Source organism: Erinaceus europaeus, chromosome 7 (genome assembly GCF_950295315.1).
Source record: "Erinaceus europaeus chromosome 7, mEriEur2.1, whole genome shotgun sequence".
In the NCBI taxonomy this organism is placed as follows: Eukaryota; Metazoa; Chordata; class Mammalia; order Eulipotyphla; family Erinaceidae; genus Erinaceus; species Erinaceus europaeus.
Genome location: NC_080168.1, coordinates 106,167,216 through 106,189,331, shown reverse-complemented (window position 1 = coordinate 106,189,331; position 22,116 = coordinate 106,167,216). Strand labels below are relative to the sequence as shown.

Below are 22,116 nucleotides of genomic sequence, written 5' to 3'. Positions count from 1 at the left end.
ATAAAGTATAACTAAACGTCTTGTGTTGTTATTTGACAACTTTAGCTCAAGATTTGGGTTATTATTACTAGTGGGGGGTGGTTGGTAATTCAGACTAGAAACGGCAAACCCAGTAGGGGAGTTAAATGTGCCCACCCCCAGCCAGCAGGTGGCGCCACCCTGCTTCGCGCGTTCGGGTGGAGAGGTTTGACCCGACCGCCACGCCGTAGACAGTGTCCTCCCGGGTGCGCCGCCGGGCTGCAGCGTGTACGGTGGCCGGAGAGATGTCGCTGCTTCGATCGCTGCGCTCCTGCCTGCCAGCACGTTCTGGGAGCAGCCCGGTGAGGGGGCTTGCAGGCGTCCCGCGCACCCGCCCCTCCTGCCTAACCCGTCCTAGCCCCTCCCGCCTCCCGCACCAGCCCCGGCGAGCCGCCACCCCTCTGCCTCCAAGCCGAGGCCGGTGCCGGCGGGCGCGCTCTCCAAACCCTGTCACCCCTCACCCCTCACCCCTCACCCCTCACCGCGTGGCGCTCCGACCCCTCACTCTTCACCTCTTTGCAGGCAGGGCGCCTCCTCTCTCGGCCGCCCCCGTTTCTCGCTGGCGCCGGCCTGTCTTCGTCGACCTCCAGCAAGGAGCAACTCTTGAAGCTGCGGCAGAAGACGGGCTACTCCTTTGTAAACTGCAAGAAAGCTCTGGAGACGTGCGGCGGGGATCTCAGACAGGTGCGGACGACGGGGAGACGGAGGCGGGGAGGGTGCCAGGACCCCACCTCCACCTCCTAAGAAGGTCGTGCTGGGAGGCCTGGAAGTTAGACCTGTTGCCCAAGGGTGCACTTAACGGACAGCCCTGGATACGACTTAAAAACGGTCCCTTACTCTGGTTGTGTCATATTTATAAGCAGTTGACTCAGGGCCCCAGGGCCGATCCCCCCGGTTCCTTTGCTCTGCTGCTCGGAGCTGAAAGGGATTGTGGGAACTTTGGAGTCACTGTGACTATGGTGATGGACACCTCAGAGATTTTCTTTCTTTTTTTAAACTTCTTTATTGGGGGATTAATGTCTTACAGTCGACAGTAAATACAGTAGTTTGTACATACATAACATTTCCCAGTTTTCCACCTAACAATACAACCCCCACTAGGTCCTCCTCTGCCGTTATGTTTCAAGACCTGAATCCCCCGTGCAATACAGCAACTCCAGTCCAGATTCTGCTTAGTGTTTTCCCATCTGATCTTGTTTTTCTTTTCTTTTTTAAAAATTTTTTAATATTTATTTTTCCCTTTTGTTGCCCTTGTTTTTATTGTTACTGTAGTTATTGTTGTTGCTGATATCGTCGTGGTTGGATAGGACAGAGAGAAATGGAGAGAGGAGGGAAAGACAGAGGGGAAGAGAAAGACAGACACCTGCAGACCTGCTACTCCCCTGCAGGTGGGGAACCGAGGGCTCGAACCAGGATCCTTACGCAGGTCTTTGCGCTTTGCTCCGCCTGAGCTTAACCCGCTGCTCTACCGCCCGACTCCCTCCCTTCTGATCTTGTTTTCCAGCTTCTGCCTGAGAGTGAGATCATCCCATATTTATTCATCTCTTTCTGACTTATTTCACTTAACAAGGTTTCTTCAAGCTCTATCCAAGATGGGCTGAAAACAGTGAAATCACCATTTTTAATAGCTGAGATTTTTCAGCATGACATTGTTCTCTTAAAAAATGCTACTGTCTGCCCCACAAGAGACCTGAATAAATCTTAGAACCCCTTTCAGTTTTGAATTCTGTGAAGTTGTTATCTGCCCTTTTCTAACACACAGGCAGAGACTTGGCTCCATGAGCAAGCCCAGAAGGAAGGCTGGAGCAAAATCTCCAAGCTCCAGGGAAGGAAGACGAAAGAAGGGCTGATCGGGCTGCTGCAGGAGGAAAATGCGGCTGTGTTAGTAGAGGTAAGCTGTCAGAATTCCAGAGACCAGGAACTGCTGTCCATTGGATTTCAGTCTTTATGGTAGATACTTGGCATTTTTTAAAAAATAGAACTTTTAAATTTTTATTTTTTTAATTTTTTTAAAAGTTTTTAAAAATTTATTTATTTATTTCCTTTTGTTGCCCTTGTTGCTTTATTGTTGTAATAATTATTGTTGTCTGTCTTCATTGTTGGATAGGACAGAGAGAAATGGAGAGAGGAGGGGAAGACAGAGAGGGGGAGAGAAAGACAGACACCTGCAGACCTGCTTCACCGCCTGTGAAGCGACTCCCCTGCAGGTGGGGAGCCAGGGGCTTGAACCGGGATCCTTACGCCGGTCCTTGCGCTTTGCACCACATGCGCTTAAGCCACTGCGCCACTGCCTGACCCCCTTTTTAAAATTCTTTAATATTTATTTATTTATTCCCTTTTGTTGACCTCGTTGTTTTATTGTTGTAGTTATTATTGATATCGTCCTTGTTGGATACGACAGAGAGAAATGGAGAGAGGAGGGGAAGACAGAGAGGAGGAGAGAAAGATAGACACCTACAGACCTGCTTCACTGCCTGTGAAGCGACTCCCCTGCAGGTGGGGAGCCAGGGTCTAGAGCCGGGATCCTTACATCGGTCCTTGTGCTTTGCACCACGTGCGCTTAACCTGCTGTGCTACTGCCTGACTCCCAAAATTTATTTTATTTTTGAGAGATGCGGACAGAGAGAAACACCAGAGCACTGCTCAGCTCTGGCTTACGGTGGTATGGGGGATTGAACCTGGGATTTCGGGGGCCACAGTTGGTGAAGAATCAGATTGGAAATGGTTTAGAGTGGAAGAAGTAAATGATCTGATAGCAAAAGTGGCTTGGAGTTGGGGAAGGCTTGAAGACTGAAAAGATTATGGATACCCGGTCATAAGTAAATGTTGAGCTTGTAGTGAGTCCTTTGGGGGCAATATGGTACCCTTTTCTGACACATAGGTCTTTGCTAACCCACTGGCATAGCATGAATCATGTCATTCAGTTCCTGGTCTCTAGCTTGGAAGAACTGCAGCTTTAAGATTCTAGGGTCGTTTATTTGTTTTGTGGACTCTGCAGTTTGTTCCATCAAGACTTTGGTTTATTCTCCATCCTTAAGACATTTTGGAAACAGTAGGCAGCTTTTACAGCAGCATCCATTTGTTCCCACAGGTCAACTGTGAGACAGATTTTGTTTCCAGAAATTCAAATTTTCAGCACTTGGTCCAGCAAGTAGCCCTGGGAGCCATGCTGCATTGTCAGAGCCTGACGGAGCAACTCTCCACATATAGGAAGGTGAGCTTTGGGGTTGTCTCCAGTCTATGGGCCTTACTTCCCAACTCCTTTGGGTCATATATTAAATTAGATGCTTAACATTTCACCTTTGCCTCATTGTTATTGCCGTTATTGTTGGTTAGGACAGAGAAATCGAGAGAGGAAAGGAAGACAGGGGGAGAGAAATGAAGCAAACCCCCTGCAGATGGGTAGCTGGGGGCTCGAACCTTGATCCTTACATAGGTCCTTGCGCTTCATGCCATGTGCACTTAACCCAGTGTGCTACTGCCCAGCCCTGTATTTAAAAATATTTTATTAAATTTTAGGATAGAGACAGAAACTGGAATAGAAGGGGGAGAGAGGGTGAGAGAAATACCTGCAGCCCTGTTTCACTGCTTATGAAGCTTTGCCTCTGCAGGTGGGAATTGGGCCTGAACTCAGGTCATTGTATATTGTAACGTGTGCTCTATCAGGTAGGCCACCACCTGCTCCCTACTTATTTCACAAGAGAGAGAACTGCTCAACTCTGGGACAGGGTGCTTCCAGCATGTACCTCTTAACAAACAAGGACATTTTCTTATGTAATCATAGTATAGTAATCACATTCAAGGATTTTAACACTGGGGGAGGGGTAAATAGTATAATGGTTATGCAAAGAGACTCATGCTGGAGGCTCCAAAGTCCCACCTGGGTTCAGTCCCCCACATCACCATAGGTCAGAGCTGATCAGTGCTCTGGTTAAAACAAAAAAAGAATCTTAACATTACAGGCCAGCAGATAGCTCACTTGGACAGTATGCTGCTTCGTCATGTGTACCCAGGTTTGAACCCAGCCCCCAGCTACCTGGAGGTAGCTTCAGTGCTATAGTCTCTGTCCCTATCCGAAAAACAGAACATCAAAATGGTGGAGCTGTGCTGTGTCTCTAATTAATTAATTAAAAGAAAAATCAACATTTCTAGTGTGAAAAGTAGGCCTGGTGGCCCGGGAGGTGGCACAGTAGATAAAGCATCAGACTCTGAAGCATGAGGTCCTGAGTTCAGTCCCTGGCAGCATATGTACCAGAGTGATGTCTGGCTCTTTCTCTCTCCTCCTATGTTTCTGATTAATAAATAAATAAAATATTTTTTAAAAAAAAGCCTAGAGCAGTGAAGGCCCAGTAGCAGTGACCTCCACAGCAAAGCATTGGACAGTCAAGCATGAGGTATCCTGGATTTGATTCTCAGCATCACATGTGCCAGAGTGATGCTTTGGTACTTTTTCTTCCTCTGTTGATAAACTTTTTTAAAAAGAATTTTAAGGGTGGAGGGTAGATAGCATAATGGTTATGCAAACAGACTCCCATGTCTGAGGTTCCAAAGTCCCAGGTTCAATCCCCCAAACCACCATAAGCCAGACCTGAACAGTGCTCTGGTTAAAAAATTTAAAAGAATTAAAATCTCATTTGTTAAAAAAAAAAAAAGACAAAAGAATTTTAAGCTCAAAAGTAGATAGCATAATGATTATGTGAAGAGACTCTTGTGCCTGAAAACTCCAAAGTCCCAAGTTCAATCCACTGCACCACCATAAACCAGAGATGAGCAGTACTCTGGTTAAAAAAAATCTGTGGTGCGGGAGGTGGCACAGTGGTAAAACTTTGGACTCTCAAGCATGAGGTCCTGAGTTTGATCCCTGGCAGCACATGTGCCAGAGTGATGTCTGGTTCTTCTCTCTTTTCCTATCTTTCTCATAAATAAAATCTTTTTTAAAAAAATCTTTGATGTTCTTTTTGTCTTTATATTGAAGTTTTGTAGTCAAAGGACAACTGAAAGTTATTTGGAGGGTGGGAGTAGATAGCATAATGGTTATGCAAACAGACTTTCATGCTGAACTTCCATGTTCAATCCCCCATAATAGTGTAAGCCAGAGATGAGTAGTGCTCTGGAAAAGAAAGAAAAGAAAGTTATTTGTATTGGTTCCCTTCCTTTCTGTTACATTATTCATTTGAAATACAGTTAGGTGGTCTGGGAGGTGGTGCAGTAGATAAAGTATTGGACTCTCAAGCAGGAGGTCCTGAGTTCAGTCCCCAGCAGTACATGTACCAGAGTGATGTCTGGTTCTTTCACTCTCCTCCTATCTTAATCACTAATAAATAAATAAAATATTTAAAAATATACAGTGTCTTATGTTTCTGTTTAATCATTTACACTCTGAATTCTTAAGTTTTGCATGTGTAAAAGGTTCTAAAATTTAAAACTAGAACCCATACACACTTAGAGAAGCCTTACTCTCTCTTACCCCTATTCACTCTTTCAGATAACCAGTTTCTTTATTTACTGACTCTCCACCTATCTGTATGTAGTTTGCAGATAAATATATATTATATTTTGCAAATATTTATTTCTTACACAAAATGTTGATATAAAGGCGTATGTTCTTGATATTTGCTTATCTCACTTAACTACATATCTTGGTAATTTTCTCTCTCTTTTTTTTAGATATTTATTTACTTATTTATAAGAAAGAGGAGGAGAGAGAAAGAAACCAGAAACCACTCTGGTACATGTGCTGCTGGAGATTGAACTTGGGACCTCATGCTTGATAGTCCAGTGCTTTATCCACTGCACCACCTCCTGACCACTCCTGGTAATTTTTCATAGTAGCTCAGGAAGATTTTTTTTCTTTTCCAAGCTTCATAGGCTGTGCCATGGTTTGTTCAACCAGTCTCCTCCATGTTTATGTATTTAAGATTAGAAGTAGTCAGGGCCTACACACTTGCAGTGCCTGTGCTCTACCCACTGTACCACCTTCCCAGCTGTTAGCAGTTTTTTTACTTCTTTGCCTTAATGAAAACATCTGTGTATAACTTATTATCTTAAACAATTTTCTAAAAAGTAAGCTGGCTTTTCCCAGTCTCTTAACAATTTACTGAACTGATTTCATTTTTTGCACTTAGGGCTTCTTGAGTTCTTCTGAGCTTTCTGAACTTCCAGCTGGGCCTGAGCACGAAGGATTTCTCAAGGACCAGCTAGCACTAGCAGTTGGTGAGTATTTGGAAGGAATTCTGGAAACTGGAAATTAAAAGCTGAGTCTCTTGGTATCTTAAGTATTCCTCCAAATTTAGATCTAGAATTGTAAACTTGGGAGTTGGGCGGTAGCGCAGTGGGTTAAGTGCAGGTGGCGCAAAGAGCAAGGACCGGCATAAGGATCCCAGTTTGAGCCCCCAGCTCCCACCTGCAGGAGAGTCGCTTCACAAGCGGTGAAGCAGGTCTGTAGGTGTCTATCCCCCACCCCATTTCTCTCTATCCAACAACAACGATAATAGCCAACAATAAAACAACAAGGGCAACAACAGGGAATAAATAAATGTTTTAAAAAATTTTTTTTAATTTATTTTTTGCCTCCAGGGTTATTGCTGGAGCTCAGTACCTGCACCACAAATCCACTGCTCCTGGAGGCTGTTTTTTTCCTTTTTTTTTTTTTTTGCCTCCAGAGTTATTGCTGGGGCTCGGTGCCTGCACCATGAGTCCACTGCTCCTGGAGACCATTTTTTTCCCCCTTTTGTTGCCCTTGTTGTAGCCTTGTTGTGGTTATTATTGTTGTTGTTGATGTCATTCGTTGTTGGATAGGACAGAGAGAAATGGAGAGAGGAGGAGAGAAAGATAGACACCTGCAGACCTGCTTCACCGCCTGTGAAGTGACTCCCCTACAGGTGGGGAGCCGGGGAGTCAAATCGGGATCCTTACACCGGACCTTGAGCTTTGCGCCACACGTGCTTATTAACCCGCTGCACTACCGCCCGATGCCCTTTTTTCCCATTTTGTTGCCCTTGTTGTCGTCATTGTTGTTATTGTTGCCACTGGTGCTGTTGGATAGGACAGAGAAAAATCGAGAAAGGAGGAGAAGACAGAGGGAAAGACAGACACCTGCAGACCTGCTTCACCACTTATGAAGTGACCCACCTGCAGGTGGGGAGCCGGGGGCTGGAACCAGGATCCTTTTTTCTGTCTGTGCACTTTGCGCCATGTGTGGTTTAACCCACAGCGCTAGCACCCAACTCCCAATTATTATTTTTTTTAAACATTTTTTTATTTATATAATGGAAATATTGACAAGACCATAGGATAAGAGGGGTACAATTCCACACAATTCCCACCACCAGAACTCCCTATTCCAGCCCCTCCCTTGAAAGCTTTCCTATTCTTTTTTTTTTTAAGATTGTCTTTTTTTCTTTATTTTTTATTTTTCTTTCTTTATTTTCCCTTTTTTGTTGCCCTTGTTGTTTAACATTGTTGTGGTTATTGATGATGTTGTTGGATAGGACAGAGAGAAATGGAGAGAGATGAGGGAAGACAGAGGGGGAGAGAAAGATATACACCTGCAGACCTGCTTTACCACCTGTGAAGTGACTCCCCTGCAGGTAGGGAGCCAGGGGCTCGAACTGGGATCCTTACGCCCGTCCTTGCGCTTTGTGCCACATGCGCTTAACCTGCTGCTACCGCCCGACTCCCTCTTATTTATTTAATTTTATTTTTGAGAGAAACACCAGAGCACTGCCTAGCTCTGCCTTATGGTGGTACGGGAGATTGAATCTAAGACTTAAGAGCCTCAGGCATGAGAATCTCTTTGCATTATGATTTCCACACACACATCCCCCCCCTCCCCCCGCCCCCAGCTTTCCTATTCTTTATCCCTCTGGGAGTATGGACCCAGGGTCATTAATGGGGTGCAGAAGATGGAAGGTCTGGCTTCTGTAATGACTTCTCTGTTGAACATGGGCATTAACAAGTCAATCCATACTCTCAGCCTGTCTCTCTCTTTCCCTAGTGGCGTGGGGCTCTGAGGAGGTGGGGCTCAGGGACACATTGGTGAAGTCTTCTGCCTAGGGAAGACAGGTAGGCATCCTGCTAGCATCTGGAACCTGGTGGCTGAAAAAGAGTTAACATATAAAGCCAAACAAATTGTTGACTGACGATGAACCTAAGGGCAGATGAATATTTGGGGGTCAAAAAGATTTTTATTTTGAGGAGAGAAACTAAGAGCACTACAGGTTATTTTCCACACTACAGTGCCAAACAAAGCTTTTTTTCCTCCAGGGTTATCACTGGGGCTCCATGACTGCACTATGAAATCATTGTCCTGGTGGTCTTTTTTTTTTTTTTTTCCTTTCTATTTTATTTGACAGGACAGAGAAATTGAGAGGGGAGGGAAGGGGGAAATAGACTGGGAAAGAGACAGAGGCACCTGTAGACATGCTTCACCACTGGTGAAGCTTCCCCCTGCTGGTGGGGAGTGGGGGTGGATGTGGGGCTCGAACCTGGGGTCCTTACGCATGGTGATATGTGCACTTAGCCAGGTGCATCGCTGCCCTGCCCCAAGAAAGCATGCTTTCGGGGAGAGAGCATGCTGACTTCAGCTGAGTGGACCACCTCTCAGTCTGCTCTAGAGGAGTTAGTACATCAGGGTTTCCCCATCAGGGCAGGGGAAACTCTGTTTTCTTTAGTCAGGTCCTCTTACCTTCTTTATAAAGGGAATTTGAAAAAAAAAAAAACTGGAGACATTATTGTTATGATTTGATTCTCCCACCACTTTTTTCCCCTCTGTGCTAGGGATGCCCCCAAGGCCTCTCACACGTGAAAGGCACATGTCAGTGAGTGACATCTGGTATGGGAGAGAACAAGTGAAAGAGACCACAGCAGTGAAGCTTCCTTCAGTGTCGTGGGGCCAGGTCTGAGCCTGGGTTGCACACATGGCAAAGCAGTACGTTATCCAGTGGAGCTATTTTGCCTTACCTGATCTTACTTATTTTGTTTAGAGACAGAAATTGAGGGGAAAGGGGCTAGATAGATAGATATATTTGTGCCTTTTCTTGTTTCCTAATGTGTGCTTGTATAGCTATGAACTTCCCTCTTAGGACTGCTTTAGCTGTGTCCCAAATATTTTGATAGCTTGTGTCTTCATTTTCATTGAACTCTCGAACCATTTTGATTTCTTCCTTGATTTCCTCTTTGACCCAGAAGTTGTTAAGAAGTGTACTGTTGAGCTTCCACATTTTGGCACTGTTACTAATCTTTTGTTGATTGTTAAGTGTTAGTTTAATTCCACTGTGGTCTGAGAAGATGCTTGGGATGATTTCAATTCTCTTGAATTTGCTGATGCTGTCTTTGTGGCCTAACATATGGTCTATCCTTGAGAATGATCCATGTGGATTTGAGTAAAATGTGTATTCCAGTTTCTTGGGATGAATGACTCTGAAAATGTCCAATAGTTCTAGTTTATCTATCTCTTCATTTAGCTCCCTTATGTCTTTACTGATTTTCTGCCTGGATGATCTGTCAAGTTGAGATAGTGGGGTGTTGAAGTCCCCTACTATGATTGTGTTACTGTTAATATATTGCTGTAGCTCTTTCAGTAGAAGTTTGATGTATTTAGATGGCTTCTCATTGGGTGCATAGATATTAATAATTGTTAAGTCCTCTTGATTGACTGATCCTCTGAGCATTAAGTAGTGTCCATTCCTATCTTTTTTAATCTTATCTATTTTAAAGTCTATCATGTCAGATATGAGAATAGCTGATCCTGCCCTTTTTTGTGGGCCATTGGCTTGAATGATAGTTTTCCATCCTTTCACTTTAAGTCTGTGTTTGTCTTGTTGCGTTAGGTGAGTTTCCTGTAGACAACATATTGTTGGGTTGTGTTTTCTGATCCATCTTCCTACTCTGTGTCTTTTAATAGGTGAATTCAGGCCATTGACATTTATTGATATCAAAGATTCAAGATATTTTAACGCCATTCTTGTAGAGTTTTAGAGTGTTTTGATATATGTCCTATTTGTGGTGGTCTGGTTGTTTATAGGAGACCTTTCAGAACTTCTTTCAGGGCAGGCTTGGTGATGGTTGATTCCTTCAACTGTTGCTTGTCTGAGAAGGTTTTGATGCTTCCATCTAATCTGAATGACAGTCTAGCAGGATATAGTATTCTTAGCTGAAAGCCTTTCTCATTGAGCACTCGATAGATATCTTGCCATTCTCTTCTGGCCTGTAGTGTTTGTATGGAGAAGTCTGCTGCTAATCTTATGGGTTTTCCTTTGTAGGTGACTCTTTGTTTTTCTCTTGCAGCCTTGAGGATCCTTTCTTTATCCTTATTCCTTTCCAATCTAAGTATGACATGTCTTGGTGTCTTTAGGTCTGGGTTAATTCTGTTTGGGACCCTCTGGGCTTCTTGAATCTTTATGTCTTTGATGTTGTCTAGACTAGAGAAATTTTCAGCTATTATGGCCTGGAGAATGCTTTCTTCCTCCCCTTCTCTTTCTTCCTCTGGTAAGCCAATAATGCGTATATTGTTTCTTTTGAAGTCATCCCATAGGACTCTGTTGTTGTTTTCAGCATCTCTTAATCTCTTTTTGAGATCTCTTACTTCTTTCTTAGTTGTCTCTAATTCATCCTCAATCTTGCTAATTCTGTCTTCAGCCTCATTGATTCTATTCTCTCTGCCCTCTACTGCTTTCTGGAGTTCATCTATTTTGTTGCCCTGCTCTGATACTGTTTTAGCTTGTTCAGCTAGTTGCCTTCTTAGCTCAGCGATTTCAGCTTTCAGCTCTCTAATAACCATGAGATAATTAGAATTTTCTTCCATATTCTCATTTGTTGTTCCTGCATTTCTGATTACAATTTTTTCAAATTCTTTACTCACTCCTGTTATTATTTCCTTAGCTAATGTTTGGATGTTGAACTCGTTGTTTTGTGCTTCACCCTCTGGAGGACTTTTAGCTGGACTCTTGTCCTGGTTCGAGTCTCCAATATTTTTTCTTGTTGTTTTAACCATTTTATATAAGTTAACAGTTTTTTCAATCCCTGAGCTGGAGTTCAGAGGTGTAAAAGCCTTTTTTTTTTCCCCCTGTCGGCTATGGAAGCCTGAGGGCTTTTAAACTATCAATAGGCTTCTTAGCTTAATCACTGACTCCTGACCAAGAGATAAAGCAGGGTGTGGCAGAGATAATCCAGTGGTTATGCAAAGAGACTTTCACAGCCCCTCAGCTATGCCACCGAGGTATAGGTCTTCTCCTGAGTTTCCCGGTTAGATCTCTGTACCCTGGTGTACCCTGGTGTCCCTCCCTGTTGCTGCTCCAGATTCTGAGGGTAGTAGCAATGGAGACTCAGAGTTGCACTTGGTGAGTCTCTGGGGAGTCCTTTCCTCCCTTCAGCTGTCCCCTTGTTGGTGGAGCAGACTGGAGGTGGTGTCTCCACTGACAAACTGTTGAACTGTTAGCAGTCACTTAGTCTCTCCTTAGGCCCCTCTCTCCTCTCTGTCACCAGCCACGCGTGTTTGTACTCACGGGTGATTTACTGGGTTTCTGTGGTCATTCTAGTCCTGTCTTGTTTCGGTCCGGGTGGTCTCCTTTGGTATTCCTAGTTGATCCGGGAGAGGAGAGGAGAGGAGGGGAGAGAAAGCGATCTGCTGCTCGTAGCTCCGCCTCCGGAAGTCGAATCCGATAGATAGATATATTTGCAACGTTGTTTCACTGCTTATGAAGCTTTCCCACTGCAGGTGGGGCTCAGGGGCTTGAACTCACATCCATGTGCACTATAATGTGTGCACTCAGCCAGGTATCCCAGCACCTGGCCCCTCCTGATTCTGTGTATGTACCAGAGCACTACTCGGCTGTGCTCTGGCGTACGGTGGTTGGGGAACTTTGGAGTCTCCCAGGCTTGAGACTCTCCTTGCATAACCCCTGGTTCTTCTTCTTCTTCTTTTTTTTTTTTTTTTTCTTTTTAACAAATCTGATCCTGAATTTGTAAAGGAATTCAGAGCTCATTAATTATAGGAATTGTATCCGGATCTTTATGGAAGACTGCTGGGGGTTTTGCCTTTTTCCTACATGTTGTTGGTGGAGAGTGGAGAGCCAGAGCTTGCTGGGAATTGGCCGCTCATTGATGTTTCCAGTCAAGGCATCAGTTCTGTTTTTATCAGGTCATCTCAAAGTATGTATGATGTTTCAGTGAGTCATGAACAAGAAACCAGACAGACAACTGTGTATGGAATTTATTAAGAAATTCTGGAAGAACCGGGCGTTTCAGCCATGTCCAGTTCTGGGAATTAACTATTGGGTAGATACTTGTATCTGATTTGTGATTTAGTTTGGTTTCTTTTATGATTTTCATATGTATGGCAAATGCAAAGATGTTTTCCAGAACCTTCTGTTGATTCACTTGCCTCCCCTTTTTAGATCATGGTTTCTTTTGAATTTTGTTGGGGGAGACTAGCATCTTAAGAGGAAAGGGAAAGACAGTTATTGGTTCTCAGAAACAATTATGAACATGTCATCTTATTTTAATGAGAGGAAGTTAAAACTACCGGCTGACATAGGGTTTTGGATTTTCTGGGGCTTTTAGTCATGAATTTCCCTCCCCCCACCCCCCATTTAAAGGATGGCCAGGAATTGTCTCTTGTCAGTTATGGTGGCACTTGAGGAGTGTTGTAATTTGGTAGGGGAAAAATTTACTCTTTTTGGAGTGAGATCTGAGTTTTAACTCCAGTTCTGCCAAGTATTGGTGATGTAGCCTTGGGTAGGTTATGTATAGTTCACCAGGGAAGGTGCCTGCTTCACCAGGTGTGTGACCTGAATGGAAGCCCGGCCCCCACTGCACTAGGTGGGAGTCCAGTGGTGCTGTGTGGTGGCCTTCTTTCTCTCTCTCCAACTCAGTTTGGAGTGGTATAGTCCCAGTGACGCAGGAGTAGAACAGAACTCTCATAATCAACAGTTGAGTGCTCACTGTGTGCCAGGTATGGGAATTAGTGCTTTTACTTACATGATTTCTTTCTTTTGGCCTATTTTATGTGGTAGTATCTCCATTTTACAGAGGAGGACTTGAAGGCCTGATAAATTAGTAAGTAGTGGTATGCCGTTAAGTCAGTAGCCCAGGGTCATAAAACTAAAGAGGCAGAACTCAGGTCTAGGGTCTGTGGGTCAAGGTAGTTGGCATAAAAATCAGAGTTGCTGACACATAGCTGGTGCCCTAGAAAGGTACATTTCAGCCCCCCACCCTCACCCTGCACACCATTTCCACTTTTATTTTATTTATTTATTTATTATCCAGGGTTACTGCTGGGACTCTAATCCACTTCTGGAAGCTATTTTTCCCCTTCGTTGCCCTTGTCTATTATCGTTATTGTTGCTGTTATTGTTGTTATAGATAGGACAGAGAGAAATCAAGAGAGGAGGGGAAGACAGAGGGGAAGAGAAAGACATCAGCAGACCTGCATCACTGCTTTCAAAGAGACCCCCTGCAGGTGGGGAGCCGGGGGCTCAAACTGGGATCCCTGAGCCGGTCCTTGCGCTTTGTGCCATGTGCAGTTAATCCTCTGTGCTACCGTCCGGTCCCCCATTTCCCCCTTTAAACTGGTGTTGCCTCATCTTACAGTTTCATCCACAGTGCAAATGCAAGGACTGCCCCCCGCCCCAGCTTGACTCCCTCTGTACATGTTTTGATAACTACCACAGGAATCACATTCTCAAGGCTTTTTTTTTTTTTCTCCTCATAGGGAAATTGGGAGAGCACATGACTCTGAAGCGAGCTGCATGGGTGAAGGTGCCATCTGGGTTCTATGTTGGCTCTTACGTCCATGGAGCAATGCAGAGCCCCTCACTCCAAAACCTGGTGCTGGGGAAGTACGGGGCCCTAGTCGTCTGTGAGACGTCTGAGCAGAGAGCAGACCTGGAAGACCTTGGCCGCCACCTTGGGCAGCATGTGGTGGGCATGGCCCCTCTCTCGGTTGGCTCCCTAGATGATGCGCCTGGGGGAGAGATGGAGACCAAGATGCTGTCCCAGCCCTACTTGTTGGATCCCTCCATCACACTGGGACAGTATGTGCAGCCCCAGGGGGTGACTGTGGTAGACTTTGTGCGCTTTGAATGTGGAGAAGGCGAAGAGGAAGCAGAGGCTGAGTAGGTTCCAGAGACTTGACTGAGGAGACGATGTTTATTTTTAGCTCTGGACATCACTCGAAAAAGAAGTGTTTCCTAAACCTCTTTAAATCTAGACTTTTTTTTTCATTTATGAGTTTATTAAATAAACTTGTCACATGATAAAGAGAATAGAATCCTTGTTGCAATGTTGGGTCTGGGTTTTTAGTATTTACATGTGACAGGTTTTAACACACAAGTAAACCTTATTGAAGTGACTGGTGTCATCTGGGAGGACAGACTCCTCCAGTGATGCTGCTGCTTCCTCTCACATGGACTCTTTTTTTTTTTTTTTTTTAAGGTTTCATTTATTTATTTATGAGAAAGATAGGAGGAGAGAGAGAAAGAACCAGACATCACTCTGGTACATGTGCTGCCAGGGATTGAACTCAGGACCTTAGGCTTGAGAGTCCAATGCTTTATCCCCTGCGCCACCTCCTAGACCACGTACGTGGACTCCTTTGGTGCCCCTAATTCTCTAGCTCATTCTATCATATTCCTTCTGTGATACAGAATGCTATTGTTCTGTCTTCATTCTGTGGTTCTCTAAGACTATGCTTCTATCCTGGAACTTTCTCGGTTCTACTACATGGATTCCTTTGGAATTGCTGACTAAAATGTAAGAGTTGTCTGGAAAATGTGGTTCATTTGTTGATGTCTGTAGTGGGCTTTGAAGGCTCTTTGCCATGATTTGCACACTGGTTCTGGCTTTATTACTGAAATTAGTAACACATGGGCCTCATTCTCCTTTGTAGAATGTAGTGTGGCTGGGTGGGGACCAAGGCTTCCTGGACAGCTACGAGACAGATTTTGCCCCAGCTGAAGGGGAGTCGCTTCACAGGCGGTGAAGCAGGTCTGCAGGTGTCTATCTTTCTCTCCCCTTCTCTGTCTTCTCCTCTCTCCATTTCTCTCTGTCCTATCCAACAATGACGACAACAAGAATAAGTACAACAATAAAACAACAAGGGCAACAAAAGGGAATAAATAAATCTTTTTTTTTAACAAAGGACAGATTTTGACAGTCTTGTGCCAGGAACGAATTACAGTGGTTCGGTTACCCGGAAAATTCACTCAGCAGTACCTCACTCCTTCTCCAGTGCTGAGACATTTCTTCCACTAATATAAAATAACTACCATAACAAACAACCCAAAGTACTGCAAGAACCCCATTGGTCATACTGATACCTTTATTTGAAAACTCAGAAATCTCACATATAGGTCATGGCATTGGATTTTGACTTTAGAGTATATATGTGAGTCACTTTAGTGATTTCTGGGTTATGTAAGTATTGGAAATATAGTTGGCCTAAAAAGTTTAAACAAACTTAGGTCCTAGCCCCCAAATTAAATACTTTAGATTTAGTATTCAGTTTGCTTTTTTTTTTTTCTTTTTTGACTTTTCCAGTTTTTTTTTATTATTATTCTTTATTTATTGGATAGAAAGTTAAATTGAGAGGGAGGTGGTGACAGACAGAGAGACATCTACAACAGTGCTTCACTGGAAATACTTCCCCCTGCAGGTGGGGACTGGAGTCTCAAAACCTGGATCCTTATACATGGTAACGTGCTAAACCAGGGGTGCCACCACCCAGCCCCCCTCCCCCAATGCAGTTTCTATTGAGGCTTTATCCCAAAAGCCACAAAATCAAAGAGTGGGTAGTTAACATTTTAGATATATAATGACTAAATTGAAGGATAAGAAGATGGAGCATATGCAGTGATTTGCAAAGCCCATTTTATCTAAATTAATTAGCTCAATGTTATGCCAAGTATTAGATAATTCCCCCCTTAACATTGGCACACTTTGCTCTCTTCTGCAATCTTACTATAGGCGTATACACCTTCTTGCCTTAGAAAAGGCCCTTTTCTTTCTTCATTTGGAGCTGTTTCCAACCAGGCAGAGCAGCAAACTGCCCTCTTGGGATGCCAAACACAGAAACAAAGTCCTGTTCAGAGAGGTGATTCTAAGTGAGAAAACAAAGTTAGTAGTTAGAAGAAAGGCTTGGCACCTAGGGGGCCATGAGAGTCGTAGGTGGGTCCTTGTGAACAAAGATTAGATTTTTCAGAAAAGTCGTGATAGACTTGTTATTCACTGGACAGTTCTCTAGGTGCTGAAGTCCCATTTTGAAGAAACTGACCAGATTTGCTGCTCTCAAGGTTCCACCTAGTAGTGTTTTTTTTTTTCTCCAGTCTTTTTTTTTTTTGTAAACCAGAGCACTGCTCAGTCTGGCTTGTGGTGTGGGGAATTGAACATGGGACTTCAGAGCCTTAGGAATGAGAGCCTCTTTGCATAACCATTATGCTATCTCCCCTAGCTTTTATTATCACTATTATTATTATTATTATTATCTTTGTTTATTGGGTAGAGACATAGAAATTGAGAGGGAAGGGGTGCTAGAAGAGAGGGAGAGAGAAAAATACCTGCAGTACTGTTTCATCACTTGTAAAACTTTCCCCTACAGGTGGGAATGGGGGCTTGAACCTAGGTACCATGAATAAATAAATGAAATATTTTTTAAAAAGGCAATCAAGATTTTGTTTTTGGGAGTCTGGTGGTAACGCAGAGGTTTAATCCCACATGGTGTGAAGCAAGGAACAGTGTAAGAATCACGGTTGGGGGAGTCGGGCGGTAGCACAGTGGGTTAATTGTAAAAAAAAGCGCAAGGATTGACGTAAGGACCCCCCACACACACCTGCAGGGGAGTCGCTTCACAGGCGGTGAAGCAGGTCTGCAGGTGTCTATCTTTCTCTCCCCCTCTCTGTCTTCCCCTCCTCTCTCCATTTCTCTCTGTCCTATCCAACAACGATGACAACAACAATAATAACTACAACAATAAAACAACAAGGGCAACAAAAGGGAATAAATAAAATAAATATTTAAAAAAAACCCATTGGTGGTTATACGGGGAGTTAAGGACAGGATAGAGCCCAGTTTGGGGACTCATAGTTCATGGCTGGGCCAGAGTGACAGACAGAGAGGAGTAGACAGTAACTTGAGGATGGATTGGTGTGGGGAGTGACCGGGCGGTGGTGCACCTGGTTAAGCCCGCATAGTATGAAGTGCAAGGACCTGCTCAAGGGTACCCCGGCTTCCCTGCAGAGGGGACGCTTCACAAGCAGTGAAGCAGGTCTGCAGGTGTCTATCTTTATCCCTCTAGGTCTCCCCCTCCTCTCTCAGTTTCTCTCTGTCCTATCCGATAAAATAAGAGGAAAATGGTCATCAGGAGCAGTGATTCCTAGTGAAGGCACCAAGCCCCAGTGATAACCCTGGAGGCAATAAATAAATAAAGAAGCAAGCACTGGGATTTCTTCTTGAGCAGAACTGTCCTTGGCCATAAGACTGAGCACATGCTTTACTCATGGGAGCTCTGCTTCCATCAGACATTTCCTGCAGCTACTCACCTCTTTTTTGGCGGGGTCAACATCCTCAGGCAGCTCCTGATTCTGACCTTTCAACAGCACTTGTATAGGGTAATATTTTGGCTCGCTGTCATCAGAATTCAGGGAGAGGGTTGTGTTCCTCATATCCTACATAAGATGAGAATGTAGCCATGAGATAAGACTGCTCAGGTTTTGTGCAGTCAAAATTCTGTATAGTATGTTGGCTTATACTACTTTATCCTTTGTAATCACCTTTTAAAACAGTGGTTTCCAAACTTGGCTACAAATCAGAATCATTTCAGAATTAAAATATTCAGATTTGGGGGTTCTTGAGAAAGCTGATTCAGTAAGTGTAATAAATCCTGTGTAGCCAGTTTGATACAGCTGCCGTGCTTAAAGCTCACTCAAATCTTGTGATCACATTCATTCTCTTGGTACATTTCCAGCCTTTAAATGACTTCAGATTGAAATTATACTTTTAAATACATGTTAAAGGCGCCACATTGCCATGAACTCTGGGATCCAGAGATTGTACATCACAAAGGACAAATAGCCAGAGGCTTTGAATACCAGATGCTACACTCGGACTGTTGCTAAAGAGCTGTTGGACTGTGTGGTCCAGGAGGTGGCGCAGTGGATAAAGCACTGGATTCTCAAGCATGAGGTCTTAAGTTTGATTCCCGGCAGCACATGTACGAGAGTGCTGTCTGGTTCTCTCTCTCTCTGCCTTTCTGGTAAGTAAACAAAAATCAGGGGTCAGGTGGTAGCGTAGAGGGTTAAGCACACATGGCGCGAAGCACAAGGACCGGAGTAAGGATGCCGGTTTGAGCCTGGTCTCCCCACCTGCAGGGGCATCGCTTCACAAGCGGTGAAGCAGGTCTGCAGGTGTCTTAGCTTTCTCTCCCCTCTCTGTCTTCCCCTCCTCTCTCCATTTCTCTCTGTCCTATCCAACAACAACGACATCAATAACAACAACAATAAAAAACAAGGGCAACAAAAGGGAAAATAAATAACTATTAAAAAAATGAGAATGAACAGTCTCTGAGGACTCCATAGTTAGAAACTGATAAAGGGGTGGACAAACATCTGACTGAGTGCACACATTATCACGCTCAAGGACGCAGGTTCGAACCCCCACTCCCCATCTGCAGGCAGGGTGGGGGAGGATGCTTCACAAGCTGTGAAGCAGGTGTGCAGGTGTCTTTCTTCCACTCTGTCTTCCCCTCCCCTCTTTTTTTAAATTTCTTTATTGGGGAATTAATGTTTTACATTCAACAGTAAATACAATAGTTTGTACATGCTAACATCCCCCAGTTTCCCATATAACAATACCACCCCCACTAGGTCCTCTGTCATCCTTCTTGGACCTGTCTTCTCCCCACTCACTCACCCCAGAGTCTTTTACTTTGGTGCGATACACCAATTCCAGTTCAGGTTCTACTTTTTTTCTCCTTTCTGATCTTGTTTTTCAACTTCTGCCTGAGTGAGATCATCCCATATTCATCCTTCTGTTTCTGACTTATTTCACTTAACATGAATTTTTCAAGGTCCATCCAAGATCGGCTGAAAACGGTGAAGTCACCATTTTTTACAGCTGACTAGTATTCCATTGTGTATATAGACCACAACTTGCTCAGCCACTCATCTGTTGTTGGACACCTGGGCTCCCTCCCCTCTTAATTTCTTTCTGTCCAACCAAATAAAATCAAAAGAAAAGGGGTGGTTGGACAGCAGAATGGTTATGCAAAAGGCTTTCATGCCTGGGGCTTTTGAGGTCCCAGATTCAATCTCCAGCACCACCGCAAAGCAGAGCAGAGCAGTTCTTTGGTCTCTTTCCCTCTGTGTATCTCTCTCTCTCACTCATTAAAAATAAATAAATTTTTTTAAAGGTGGGGGTAGATAGCATAATGGCTATGCAGAGAGACTCATGTCTGAGGCTCCAATGTCCCAGGTTCAGTCCCAAGAAAGAAAGAAAGAGAGGGAGAGGAAGGAAGGAAAAAAGGAAGAAAGGAAGGGGAGTAGGCAGTAGCACACCTGCTTATGTGCACATAGTACTAAGTGCAAGGACCTGGGTTCAAGCCCCTGGCTCCCCACCTCCAGGGGAAATTTCACAAGCGGTAAATCAGGTCTGCAGGTATCTATCTTGCTCTCTCCCTCTCCCTTTTGTCTCTCAGTTTCTCTCTGTACTAGCCAGTAAAATGGAAAAATTGCCACCAGGAGCAGTGGATTTGTAGTGCCGGCACCAAGCCCGAAATGGAGGTGAACAAAACAAAAAGAAGACAGAAAAACGGGGGTCAGGCAATAGCGAACCCGGTTAAGGGTGCATATTACCAAGTGCAAGCTTCTAGGTTCAACCCCAGCTCCCCACCTGCAGGGTGGATGCTTCACAAGTAGTAAAACAACTCTGCAGGTATCTTTCTTTCCCCTTCTCTATCTTCCCCATCTCTCTCAGTTTCTGTCTTATCAAGTAAAAAAAAAAATTAGAAAGAAAGAACAAAGGGGTGGGTGGGTGGGTGCGTGGTTACCATGCACAAGGGCCCTGGTTCCTAGCCCCACGTCCCTGTATGCAGGGGAAAAGCTTCAAGAGCAGTGAAACGGGGCTTCAAGTGTCTCTTACTCTCTATCTCCCCCTTCCCTCTTGATTTCTTTCTAAGTAAATAAGACATAAAAAAGAAACTTATGGGGGTCGGGCGGTGGCGCAGTGGGTTAAGCGCACGTGGCGCAAAGCGCAGGGACCGGCGTAAGGATCCCGGTTCGAGCCCCCGGCTCCCCACCTGCAGGGGAGTCGCTTCACAGGTGGTGAAGCAGGTCTGCAGGTGTCTATCTTTCTCTCCCCCTCTCTCTGTCTTCCCCTCCTCTCTCCATTTCTCTCTGTCCTATCCAACAACAAAGCAACGTCAACAATGGCAATAATAACCGCAACGAGGCTGCAACAACTAGGGCAACAAAAAGGGGGAAAAATGGCCTCCAGGAGCGGTGGATTCATGGTGCAGGCACCGAGCCCAGCAATAACCCTGGAGGAGAAAAAAAGAAAAAAAAAAAAAGAAAAAAGAAACTTATTATCTCTGAAAAATACTGCCAGCATCTTCTTAAAAAACAAAAACGGGGTTGGGCGGTAGCGTAGCAGGTTAAGCGCACATGGCGCGAAGTGCAACGACTGGTATAAGAATCCCGGTTCGAACCCCGGCTCCCCACCTGTAGGAGAGTCGCCTCACAGGCGGTGAAGCAGGTCTGCAGGTGTCTCTCTCTCTCTCTCCCTCTCTGTCTTCCCCTCCTCTCTCCATTTCTCTCTGTCCTATCCAACAAGGACGACCTCGGTAACTACAACAATAAAACAACAAGGGTGACAAAAGGGAATAAATACATAATTAAAAAAAAAGAAACAAAACCATGTATCCTGGAAAGTGGCACAGTGGGTATAATAATGGACTCTGAGGCATGAGGTCTTGAGTTTGACCCTTGGCAGTGCATGTACCAGGGTGATTTCTGGATCCCCTTTTCTCCATTTCCTCTCTATTACTAATAAGTCTTAAGTATTTTATTTATGAGAAAGAGGAAGAGAACCAGAGTATCATTCCGATACGTATGATGCTGGGGATTGAACTTGGGACCTCATGCTTTGAGAATCTAATATCCACTGTGCTACCTCCCGGGCTACAGGCTTAATATATCCTGAATGACAGACAGTTGATAATAAAGTTGTTATTATCTAGGTCATACAGATGGCAAAGCAGTACACTATCCAAGTGAACTATTTCACCAGCAGCCTGTGTCTGTTAAGTTTTTGTTTTTTTTTTTTAGCAAGTCTAGCCTAAATTCTGGAGGGCAATGAAATAAGGAATCAGTTATTATCACTGTTATTGCCACCAGGGTTATCACTGGGGCTCAGAGCTAGCATTGCAAATCCACTGCTCTGGCAGCCATTTTTACTTTTTTTTTCTTTCTATTTTATTTGATAGGACAGAGATAAATAGAGAGGGCAGGGGGACATAGCAAAAGATAGAAACCTGCAGACCTGCTTCACCACTCATGAAGTGTCCCGCCTACAGGTAGGGAGTCGGGGCTTGAACCTAGGTCCAGGTCCTTGTGCATGATAAAGTGTGTGCTCAGCTGAGTGCATCACCACCTGGCCTCCATCATCATCATCATCATCATCGTCATCATCATCATTTGCCTCTAGGGTTATCACTGGGGCTCGGTGCCAGCACTACGAATCCACCGCTCCTGGAACTATTTTTCCCATTTTGTTGCCCTTGTTGTTGTTGTCATTGTTGTCGGGCAGGACAGAGAGAAATGGAGAGAGGAGGGGAAGACAAAGAGGAGGAGAGAAAGATAGACACCTGCAGTCCTGCTTTACCGCTTGTGAAGCGACCCCTTCCAGGTGGGGAGCCGGGGGCTGGAACTGGGATCCTTACGCTGGTCATTGAGCTTTGCAAGAAGTGTGCTTAACCTGCTGCGCTAACGCCCAGCCCCCTTATTATTTTTTCTTTACTAGAGCAGTGCTCAGCTCTGGCTAATGATGGCGCCAGGGACTAAACCTGTGATTTCAGAACCTCAGATATGAGTCTTTTTTTAAAAAATATTT

General features: G+C 44.5%; 2 protein-coding genes across 5 annotated transcripts in view; one reads left to right on the top strand and one right to left on the bottom strand.

Annotated features, from left to right (window-relative positions):
* Positions 1-161: 161 nt before the first annotated feature.
* On the top strand, positions 162-14,287 carry TSFM (Ts translation elongation factor, mitochondrial). 2 transcript variants are annotated; one of them, XM_060195021.1, is made up of 7 exons: positions 162-320; positions 541-702; positions 1,781-1,909; positions 3,110-3,232; positions 6,144-6,231; positions 8,797-8,947; positions 13,730-13,865. In XM_060195021.1, the coding sequence occupies exons 1-6, from the start codon at positions 264-266 to the stop codon at positions 8,919-8,921; spliced, it is 684 nt and encodes a 227-aa protein (XP_060051004.1). In that variant the 5' UTR covers positions 162-263; the 3' UTR covers positions 8,922-8,947; positions 13,730-13,865. The 2 variants fall into 2 exon arrangements, with proteins under 2 accessions (XP_060051004.1, XP_007516724.1); XM_007516662.3 differs by lacking the exon at positions 8,797-8,947 and having other exon boundaries at positions 180-320; positions 13,730-14,287.
* AVIL (advillin) overlaps positions 4,066-22,116 on the bottom strand; it is a 48,913-nt gene continuing 30,862 nt past the window's right edge. For 2 of the 3 annotated variants that reach the window (XM_060195019.1, XM_007516661.3), the window contains 2 exons: positions 17,553-17,678; positions 15,749-16,114 (listed from right to left, as the gene is read on the bottom strand). In XM_060195019.1, coding sequence (XP_060051002.1) covers positions 16,001-16,114; positions 17,553-17,678 — 240 coding nt within the window. In that variant the 3' untranslated portion in view covers positions 15,749-16,000. Of the gene's footprint in view, positions 5,129-15,748; positions 16,115-17,552; positions 17,679-22,116 lie in introns of those variants that run through there. The other variant, XM_060195020.1, reaches the window with a different exon arrangement.